This window comes from Sardina pilchardus, chromosome 3 (genome assembly GCF_963854185.1).
Source record: "Sardina pilchardus chromosome 3, fSarPil1.1, whole genome shotgun sequence".
In the NCBI taxonomy this organism is placed as follows: Eukaryota; Metazoa; Chordata; class Actinopteri; order Clupeiformes; family Clupeidae; genus Sardina; species Sardina pilchardus.
Genome location: NC_084996.1, coordinates 16,696,309 through 16,707,171, shown reverse-complemented (window position 1 = coordinate 16,707,171; position 10,863 = coordinate 16,696,309). Strand labels below are relative to the sequence as shown.

Here is a 10,863-nt window from a genome sequence, read left to right as displayed (position 1 = left end):
CGGGTGTAAAATATTGTTAATCATTCAGTAGGCCTAGTATGCAAACTGCTGAAATCCCTTTTGCAAGAGTTGCTGTTTTAGTTGTTATGACTACGAGGTCGTAAATCCGCCATGTTTTCATTGCTCTAGCGTTGCGACAGAGACGGAGAACTCGAACCATACGACATGAAACTAGAAAATAATAATACGGCAGAAACAGAGAACGGGCAAACGGATCACGGCAACATCATCACTATTGAAACCACGCTGGGAGACGAGGGTACATGCTATTCTTTCTTCTAAATTTTGTTACAATGCATGAAACCAACCGAACACTTCGTTCACATCATGGGCCTTGATTCTGAAATTGGCGACAAGCTAAAATGATGGCTAGCTTGCTAACCTAGCTGGAATAATGACCGCGTTAGCATAACGTTAATGTGAATTGCCTTGGCTTACCAATTCTGGGTGTTACTTAAACTAACGACTTTTCACTCCTGATATTGTTCTGGTTAAATAATGTTAATTTACTATTAGTGACACAGATGGGTATTAATCAGTAGGTTTGATATTTACAAAGGTCTTTGGGCCACATCACGTTAGGCTTTCAGTTTCTAGTTAACGTTAACGTTACTGCTAATGTTACGCTAGCTGTCTAGCATATTGGTTCACGTTTGTGTTATTTCTTGGCCAAGAAGATAGGTAGACAACCAGGTAAGTTGTGGTGTACAAATTGAAAAAGGTTATTGGCTTTTTCAGAGGACTTCGACCGCAGATAACGGCTAGCTTATGTGGTAAATTCGTAATGGCATCGAAGATTGTTTGTTGGCTAGCCTGTAACGTTAACTTGCATCATGGAGTTTGTTGCTGTATCAATGAAAACATTGGCCAGGGTCTGACAGACATGGCCAGATCTAACATGACTTTCGCTCCGGGAAAGGAGCTGTCGTAATAACGTTATGATACATAACCGGGTGCAGCTCTTCACGAGATTCACGTTGCCTCTGCTTTCCAGATGAAGATGTGCACAAATGTGGACGCTGTCAGGAGGAATTCTCCTTATTGGAGGCCTTCATACAGCATAAGCTGCGTCGGAGCTGTCAGCGTACTCAAGAACAGGCGAATAAGGAGAATCAGGTACTTGCATGCACATGGGTAGGGTCATATATATATATATATAATATATATATAAGGGTAGGGTGGTTTTGAGGTTGTTCTCTTCTGTAAAGTAGTTTGGTGTATAAACAGTGGTGATGTTTATCATCATTCAGATTGCTGATGACGGAAATTCTCCAGCCACGCTAAATGACAGTGGCATGTTGTCTTCAGTCGAGCCTGACAGACCAGAGGATCCCGGTGAGTGAGTCTGTATTTGTTTAGTATTTGTTGGCTTTACTATGGACATATTGATCCTATGTATTGTTTCAGACCTACTCTTGTTGTATATGAGGAAACTCCACCCCACTTCAATATGAAATGTTACATCTTCTTATGCAGACAAAGCCATTGCTGAAGTTTCCCAGCAAGCAACATCACAGGATGTGGAGTCTATCAATCAAGGGGTCGAGGTGTCTGAAGGCCCAGATGGCTCCAAACTTGTGTTAAGGGTGAATGATGAGGGACGCTTCGTCTGCCAGCTCTGTGAGAAAACCTTCAAAACGGTGCGTTGCGTTACAGAGAACAAAGTTCATGTTGTGCTTCTAAAAGTACAATGCATAAAACCAGTTCTTTTTTTTTCTTGCAGCCCAACATTCTGAGGACACACATGTCCACCCACAGTGAGAAGAAAGACTTCCATTGTGACCTGTGTAGCACTTCTTTCAGAACCAAGGGCTCGCTGATACGGCACAATCGCCGGCACACAGGTGAGGACCGACACTAGGTGGTCACAGCCAGGCTTCCACTGTTCCCCTCTTCATGCCCCAGGCTAACTTAGTGTCTATTTCAACCCCCCCCCCCCCCCGTCCTACCATCCAGATGAGCGACCCTATCGGTGCAATCTCTGCGGCCTCTCCTTCAGAGAATCGGGGGCCTTGACTCGACACATGAAATCCATTACCCCGTGCACAGAGAAGATCCGCTTCAGCCAGTGCAAGGAGATCCTCGTTGGCAAGGATGGCGTCCGGAAAGGTGAAGAATACCTTCTGAAACTGCGCATTCACCCAGTGGAAGTGCCTTTTAAGACATTCTCCAATTGATATATGTTTTGTTGAATTTCATCATGATATAAAGTTTTGATTGATCGTATGTATGATAGAAGCATATATTTAGCACTGGTCCTGAGTGTACTGTATGCTGTGGCCTGTTTTGAGCTTGGACTGGTGTAGTAATGGAGGCTTGTCTGTTAGTAGAGTCTGTGGCGGAGCAGCAGTCTACCTCCATCCTGCCCCAAAGGGAGGCTCAGCCAGTGCAGGAGGTCAGTGTGGTGGAGGAGACTCAGGAGCTCATCCACATTCAGATGGTGCAGGATCCAGGACAGGCCCAGCAGGTGGGTGTTGCTTCTCCAAACAGTATGCTGAAGGCTGGTGTCACTCCCCCTAAAGCCCAATGCCCACCAGACACGTACGCGGCGCGCCGCGCCACGAAAAAAATTAGAACTCCATTGTTTTCAATGGAGCAAAGCCCACTGGAAACGTCTGCCGCGCAGCAGCCGCACAGAGATAGAAAACTATTCTAAAATCCTGCGCGTCAAGCCCAGACCGCCGAATACCGATGAACGGCGTGTCTGGTGGGCGTTGGGCTTAACACTAAGAGATTGAATATTGAATCCTCAATCCAAAAGCAAAAGCACGTAGGTAGAATGCTGTCAAATATTCTTCAGAGGATAAATCCAAATTTCAACAGTTTTGTCCACCTGACAACGCTGCGAGGTCTCTCAGGTAGTTATTTTGAATAAAAAAAAAAATAGATGGGGACCTGTCATGCAGCATCACAGGAGACAATAAAAGCATATTTTCTGGACTTGTGAAAAATACTGTAACATTTCAGACTTCTTCTTCCAGGAGGTTGTGCAGCCTGAGCCCGAGCCTGAGCCTGAGCCTGAGCCCACTGAAGAGAGCAACAACTTGATCTGCCAGGCCATTATCAACTCGGGCATCGCCCTGGAGGCGGACGCCAGCACCGAGACAGACGCGGAGGCGGTGCCAGGGCCCGTAGAGAGCCGGGCCGCCGGGTTGGCCCTGCAGACCCCCGAGACTGAAAGCCGCGTCCCCGACATTCAGCTGTCCGAGGAGTGTGTAGAGATGGAGGACGACACTGCGCTGAGCTCCGAGGTTAGAGAACTCGCCAGCCCCCTGGACAGGGGTTGAAAAGTAGATATAAATAGGGATCATTTCATCGTTTAATGTTCACAATGTTCATCGTTTAATGTTCATGCAAAGAAGTATATAGGAGTTAAATTGGTTTAACAACATAAATTACCTTGAGGAAAACTGTTATTAAACTGAGGAAATAATGTAATAATAATTTCACTTTTCCGCTGCAGGACACTTCTGAGAGGGAGGGAGAGCCGGCGCCTCCAAAGCTCCACAAATGTCCTCACTGCAATCGGGTGTTCAAAGCTTTGAATTACCTTCGTTTCCATGTCAAAGGTCACCTGGGTGAGCATCTTAAACTGTCCTTATCTCTTTTCGCACACCTTGCCTAGTTAAACAGCAGAAGAGTTGTGCTGTGATGTACAGTATACATCAGTCATTTGAATAAAAGCTGATGTTGGAGATTTGAATTTTGAGAAATGTTCATCGGTTGGTCAGTATTTCAGAGCAGGGCTGTCTGGTTAGCTCTGTAAGGTTTGTAATAGCGGGGTGTATGAGGTGACCGAGGAGAAGACGTGAGGGAGATTAATCCAGCTCCTCTCTCACAGGCTACAAGCCCTTTAAGTGCATGGTGTGCCAGAAGGAGTTCCTGACGGGCTACCTGCTGAAGAAGCACATGGAGGTGCACCTGAGCGAGCGGCGCTACAAGTGCGGCGAGTGCGGCAAGCTCTACAAGACCATCGGGCACGTGCGCGAGCACATGCGCGCCCACTCTGACGAGCGGCCCTACCACTGCAACCGCTGCGACAAGGCCTACAAGACCAAGGTCAGCAAAATACCCAAGCCACAGGGTTATCCCCTTAAAAAGGGAAGTGGAGTACGCACTTCACCTGCCACATTGGCAGGCCAGGCATGTTCATGCGTGACTGGTGTGATTATGTAGGCTTTTCACCAAAAGAATGTTGTCATGGAACGCATTGACACTTGCTCCCTCTTGTCTTCCGCCCCTATCCCAGAATGCCTTGCAGGTCCACCAGAGGACGCACGGGCAGGACAAGCCGTACGTGTGCCCCCACTGCTCGCGTGGCTTCCGGGAGAAGGGCTCGCTGGTGCGCCACATCCGCCACCACACCGGCGAGAAGCCCTTCAAGTGCCCCAAGTGCAGCCGCGGCTTCGCTGAGCATGGCACGCTCAACCGGCACCTGCGCTCCAAAGGTGCGTGAGGAACACAGTGTTCTTGCTGCTGCTTCTGCATGCCACCCAGCCGCATGTTGCGCAGTAAACGGAATATGTACTAGTCCACAAAGCTTCATTGTGCACAATTTAAATAATGTGTGTGTGTGTGTGTGTGTGTGTGTGTGTGTGTGTGTGTGTGTGTGTGTGTGTGTGTGTGTGTGTGTGTGTGTGTGTGTGTGTGTGTGTGTGTGTGTGTGTGTGTGTGTGTGTGTGTGTGTGTCCGTGTGTGTGTGTGTGTGTGTGTGTGTCCGTGTGTGTGTGTGTCCGTGTGTGTGTCCGTGTGTGTGTTCAGGGGGCTGCCATACAGGGCAGAGGGAGTCGGAGCAGGCGGTTGCAGTGGCGGTGAAGGAGCAGCAGGGGTCAGAAGAGAGCGTGGCAGCCATCATCAGCGAAGACCCCCACGCTGTGCTGGTGGAGTTCTCCTCTGTAGTGGCCGACACACAGGAGTACATCGTCGGGGTGAGACCTGCTGGGGGGTTTATGTGTCTGGGGTGGGGTCGGGTGCCAGTGGCTGAACCAGCCTAATGACAGACTGACCGTTAGTTTCCTTTCAGTCACATACGATATGGTAACTAAGTATGTCGGATCCGACTGTGGGTAAATGGGTGTCTCTCATGCAGCGTTTATACGTCCTCACTCGCTCCTCGTTGCCTCGATCCTCCCTGATCTACATAAAGAATGATAGTCTATCCAGTGTTAGTTATAGATCAGTGGGAACGCCCCTCGAGGATCGAGCATCGAGGATCGAGGAGGCATGTTGAGAGGCACCCTATATCTGTGGCGTCCTCTGAGTTTGTGTCTCTACCCGTTGGTGCAGGCGGCCGCAGAGGAGTCTGTGCAGACGGAGGAAGTGGCCTTGCTGCAGGACACTCAGAGTCAGGTCAGCATCTGGGCCCCATTTACAGCATCAATTCATTAATACAATCTGTTCATTTATGAAAATGAATTTTGAATTCGAGTTCAGTTGATTCAATTTGTCAATTTCTCATTGAATTGCAATGAGACATTATTGTATATTTTAAGGGGTTTTGTTGTGCTGTGTTCCAGATGGGCAGCCAGATCATGAAGGTGGTGCAGCAGATCGTGAGCCAGTCGCACCAGCGGGGCGGCGGCAGCTGCCAGATCATCGTGCGCAACGTGGTCGCCGGCGAGGACGACGTGTCCACCGCGACCGCCACCATCTCCGACTCGGGCGACACCATCACCATCGCCACGCCCGAGAGCCTGACGGAGCAGGTGGCCCTCACGCTGGCCTCCGCCATCGGCGACGGCACCCTCCTCACCGCCGCCGCCGCCCCGGAGACCACGGTCACCATGGTGACGGAGGGCGAGGCCCAAGAGGTGGAGGTGATGGAGCAGGAGCAGTTTGTCATCGCCGCCATCCCCGACGAGATGGAGATCCAGACCGTTGTGGTCTGAGGCGGAGAGCGGCCGACCCAGACAAGACTCTGAATAGATGAGCTTTGGACTCCTCCGCTTCGGTCACAACGGTGACTGAGCCAGACACGGGGTGTTCACCACAGGATGCGAGTTCTACATTTGAAAAACAATGCAGTGCACAAATTAATGAGACTGACTTAAGTGGAAAAAAAAGGAACCCGTCAATGACTTTGGCTCCTCTGCCTTCCCCTGCCTGAAGAACTACCCGTTTATGTGTGCTTTTGAACAAAGCTTTTCACATATCGGTAGTTCAGTCCTAGTTAGTGAGCGGACTAGGAGGATATGTGAATAACAAACACAGCTGCTGCATATTTATTGGTTTCATGCTTCATGAAGAACTCTGTTGTCTTAATCTGTTTTCTTTAGACCATTGACTATCCCAAGCCAGCCTACAGTGATCGCCCAGACCTCACTGATGATGACAAATCAGAGGTGAACAGTAGCCCAACTGAACAGTGTTGGTTTGAGTGTTTAATGGCTGGGCCTTTTGTGCGTAGTCTTTACGTTTGTTTACATGCTAATGAAACAAGGCCATTGTTACTTGCCATTTGTTGTATAATTTGTCGCAGCACCAACAGGCTTGTTCTGGTACACGATGTATGTCTGTATCACTGATAAAGGCAGGTTTAATCTTTAGAGAGGTCTTGACTATTCCCAATGGGACATGTTATGAGGGTAGTAACATGTTAATGTGCCAATTTGCCAGGTGAATCCTAATATGGGAGAAGTAGACTGAAGCTAGTTAGAAGGCTCCTGTCGGACACTTCAACTATTGGTTACTGAGGTGCAGGAAATGAATGTCAGTAAATGGTGGTGATGTCTTAGTTGGGCCATACAGCATATGGTGTCGTGGGCAGTATTGCTATGTTACGGATATGTTACTACCCGCCAGTTTGTGTTCAGTGGCTACAGATGTGGATCTATTAGTAATATTTACTTACAGCTGTCCAGATTGCATTACCATTTGGTTTAGTGCTTTTTAAATGAGTAGCTGGACTGCTATGGACAAAATTGGTGCATGTTTGGGAAAGGAAAGATGGTGGCTTCATTGTTTTACATTAGTGGGCATCCACGTTTAAGTCTGAACCTAAGAATTTCTCAGTATGTCATTAATTGTAGTTACAATCCAAAGTCTCTGTAAGAGGCATGCCAAAGTAGTCTCATGACGTCACTTAAGCCTAGATGTATTTCCATGAAACATTAGTACCAAATATGCCCCCTCTCTGTCACTGCAGGAGATCATTACTGCAGGAGTTTCATCAGGTCATGCTGTCACTCATCTGCTGAGGTCCTTGTTGAGAGGATGTCATTAAAGATGTTTTTCAAACATTGTTTTGGGTGTGACTCATTTTGAGATTTCTTTTTCCCTGTGTTGTGAAGAATTGATTATTTTTTAATCAATTTCATTGAAAGTGTTCTGATCAACTGATCAGTTAAGCAAGGACAGTAGCCATGCTGATGGGCGGAAATCTGTTTTGTTTGGTAATTGGAATGTTGGTTTGTACTGTGTGTAACCATCCCTGTATGTCGATCAGTTTTATTTCTTGCCAGCTGAACAACCAGGGCCTCCGTGCAGGTGTCTTTGTGTCCGACTCCATTTGAGCCGTGGAGAGGAGGGGAGGGGAGGGGAGGGGAGGGGAGGGCTGCAGATGGAGTAGACATACTGAGACGGACACGAAAACATGTCCATGCATGAAGAGGATTTCCAGTTCTGGGGCGTCAATACAATATACAGAACAATATATTTTTTTCTGTCTTTTAAGAGATGTGTCCTGCTGCCCGTGTGAGATTCTGAGTGTTTTTTAGATGGTGTGTGTGTGAGAGAGAGAGTGTTAGAGGGTGTGTGTGTGTGTGTGTGTGTGTGTGTGTGTGTGTGTGTGTGTGTGTAAGGACATGCAGAGACCACAGGTGTTCTCAGCGGGCAGCATATTATGGGGTGTCATCATCACTGACAAAAGAAATCTAGGACAGACGAGCTGATCCTGCCCACTTTTCTGTGTCCCTCTTCCACCCATCTGTCGGCCTGTCTGTTTGTCTGCCCGTCAGTCTGTCTGTCTCTGTGTCTGACTGTCTTTTTTTCCTTCCAGCCTCTCTTACCAGGGGTATACTACACAAGTTGGTTACACATATTTGCCGTAGGCTTTCTTTGTGCGGACTGGCAGGACAAACCCTGTGAACCAGGGATCTGCGGCTATCGGTACTAGGATGGTTATCGGCTTAATTTACAATTTCTGCTTCAGACTCATTTCCATCTTAGAGGCAGTGTTTGTAGCTGTGGCCAGGTGCAGAATATGGAGAGGTTTTGGGTTCTCAATCTGACTGTGTTGGCCATTTAAATAAATCAGTTTCTTTGAAGTATTCTTATGATCATTATATCAACATTAAATTGGTTGAGCTCTGCCTGTAACATTTGTCAGAAGCTACCAAGTATGGTCACGCTATTTTCCAAGATGATTGATCTATAGGCATTACTTTTTTTGAGCTCCTGAGATCCACCTTCGTGCTAACTCAAACCCTGATCTTTAGCGCAACAGCTCACTAAGTTACTTGCCTTGCTTTGGTCTGGTCACTAGTAGAGACGAAGGCAAGACCACTAATGCTACCGTACTTGCTCCTCTTGTAGTTCAGTCTGTAGACACCTGTTGCCTCCACATATATGGTACTAGACAAGAGTGTTTCATCTGGTGTGTCAAGTTGTCTGACCACACTCATGACTTTGAGCTGATCAATCTTTATGCAAGTGTGGTCATAGTAATAGTAGTCATGTTTTTAAAGCACGCAGGGTTTTGTTAAGGCTTAATAATCTGTAAATTATCCAAGATTGATCACATTACAATTGTATGGTGATACTGATGCCTAATCATCATGGCAAAGCTTTTCTGATCATTTCACATTGTCTGTTGCTCTGTGGATTTTGTCATTCAAGAGCTGTTCCTGCTCCCAGCAGAGTAAAAATAGAAGTGCACGGTCAGGACTTTGGCTCCCACTGTCCTAATGATCCACAGCTCACAGTGCAGACCCTCCGGGGTAAACACACACGGGGCTCCCGTTGCAGAGATTCTGCTGCTCAGGTGAACTTTGTGGGGAAAATAAACACAGCCCTGCTGCCCCGTCTCCAGTGTTTCTGTTGACGGGTGCTCTTTCTGAGCGAGAGCCGAAGCAGAATATTTGATCTGGCAGGGGGGTAGCTTGGCGCTGGGATTGGAACAGCATTGGCCCAGACAGATGCGGCGTTAGAGGGGTCTTACAGCATCATCAGCGGCTCGGAGCGGGGATCAACTGGAGACGTTGGCGCTAAGCTGCCGGTCTGCTGTTACCGTTAACGGCAGTTCTGATGGTTGGTTCCAGATTGGTCCAACTTTGGACCGAAGGAGAGTCCCTCTGTGTCTCAGCGTTGCATAGCGACACCCAGCCTCTGTTCTTTATCCATGCTGTCCTCTCTCTTTCTTTCTCTCTCTCTCTGTTGCTTTCTTTCTCTCGCTCTCTCTCTCTCCCTCCCTCCTTCCTTCTTGCTCTCTCTGTCACTCTCTCCGGCAAGCCAGACTCTTTCTGGGTCAGTCCCCAGCCCTTAGAGAGACCCTGATCTAGAAGAAGAGAGAGAAATAGAGAGAAGAAGAGAGAGCGAGAGCATGTGAAGGGTTGGGGAGGGGAGGTATTTATAGAAAAATGGGGCTTCGCAGCACCTTTCCTCGAGAAAGAATCATTAGAGGACCCAGCTAGTGGTGTCCTAGTTTTGTTCTTCCCACATTAGTCCTGCGCACAGAGGGCCGGGGCTGGACTAACTTACCGGAGCGCCGCTCCGCTCCACTCCACGCCACTCCACTCCACTGGAGTTAGTCCTCGCCCACCTGATCCTGATCCCGTCTCCGCTCTTCCCTCTTCCTCTTCCTCTTCCTCTTCACCCCCTCCTTCTCCACCTCCTCCTGATCTGTCTCTCTCTCACGCTCTCTCTCTTTCTCTCTCTCTTTCTTCCTCTTGTCGCCGTTGATCTGATGGCCGACCCTGGGACCAGAGCTACGCGCCCGCTTCCCGCCTGCGCCGAAGACGTCGAGACCCGGGGCAGGAGCCCGAGAGCTCAAGGGCTCCTCTGAGCTCACTTAAGGGGGGGGGGGACACCAGACCGGTGGGTGTGGGGGGGGGGACGGGCGGGGGAGAGGTGGTGGGCCACCGCCGCGCTGGTGGTGGTGTTCTTCTGAACCAGAAGAGGACGGAGGTGGGCGGCCGCGACGGCCGTCTCCTCTCCCTCTGGCCCGGAGCACCGGCACGCTGCGGCGATCACTGAGCCTGAACATGCGGCGCTTCCTGAGGAGCCAGAAGGGCCGGTTCTCCCTCCGCCAGAGCCGGTCCGGCTCCTCCAGGGGCTACCGCAGCGCCTCCAAAGACTTCTGTGAGTGACCGCTCCGCGCCCACCTCTGCATCCCACTTGTGGCTTTTTTTTAGGGGGGCAACATTGCAAATAGCTATTGCACTTGAGGCTGGAGGGTTTAAGTGGCTTTGATGTTGTGGGTTGGTAGTTGCAGGTCTGTGGACAGTGCAGTGTTGTCTTTGTTGAATGCGAAAGTGTAGAAGGCTGAAATGAAGTTGCATTGTGTTTGTAAACTTAGCTCGTTCAACGGAGGGGCTGCAAGCCATCTAACTCTAAGGCGCGCACAAAGAGCTGTCATGAAGGACAACTCAGCGCTCGCAGAGTTAAAACGGTGGCGTTTGTGCCTCTTATTTTTTATAGCGTGACCTGATTTAAATTCAAATGAGGAATCTGTGCCGCTAAGAAAACATTTTGGTTCCTCAGAAAGGACTCTTTTCATGAGCAAGGGGACTGAGTGAGGTGTATAGTGGTAACTCGCTTGAGTTGTTTTTGAAAAGTCTGACTTCAAAAGTGGTCTTCAATTTTTGTATTTTTCTCTTTCTGTGCATACACAGAAAAAATGTATTGTATTGCATTGTTCTAAACCTA

General features: G+C 48.7%; 1 protein-coding gene across 2 annotated transcripts; it reads left to right on the top strand.

Moving 5' to 3' along the window:
- Window positions 1–78: 78 nt before the first annotated feature.
- Window positions 79–7,236, top strand: e4f1 (E4F transcription factor 1). Of its 2 annotated transcripts, none has more exons than XM_062532147.1 (14): window positions 79–259; window positions 995–1,116; window positions 1,251–1,335; window positions 1,477–1,640; window positions 1,724–1,844; window positions 1,957–2,109; window positions 2,328–2,467; window positions 2,982–3,251; window positions 3,464–3,578; window positions 3,842–4,059; window positions 4,250–4,448; window positions 4,762–4,928; window positions 5,287–5,349; window positions 5,517–7,236. In XM_062532147.1, the coding sequence occupies exons 1-14, from the start codon at window positions 166–168 to the stop codon at window positions 5,886–5,888; spliced, it is 2,283 nt and encodes a 760-aa protein (XP_062388131.1). In that variant the 5' UTR covers window positions 79–165; the 3' UTR covers window positions 5,889–7,236. The 2 variants fall into 2 exon arrangements, with proteins under 2 accessions (XP_062388131.1, XP_062388132.1); XM_062532148.1 differs by having other exon boundaries at window positions 81–259; window positions 2,331–2,467.
- The last annotated feature ends 3,627 nt before the right edge of the window (window positions 7,237–10,863 follow it).

Excerpts from the sequence above, each read along its gene's own strand:
- e4f1 (XM_062532147.1), top strand. The coding sequence starts at position 166 with ATGAAACTAGAAAATAATAATACGGCAGAAACAGAGAACGGGCAAACG. Across the intron at positions 1,641-1,723 it reads GTGAGAAAACCTTCAAAACG|CCCAACATTCTGAGGACACA; the intron begins GTGCGTTGCGTT and ends TTTTTCTTGCAG. Across the intron at positions 3,579-3,841 it reads CCATGTCAAAGGTCACCTGG|GCTACAAGCCCTTTAAGTGC; the intron begins GTGAGCATCTTA and ends CCTCTCTCACAG.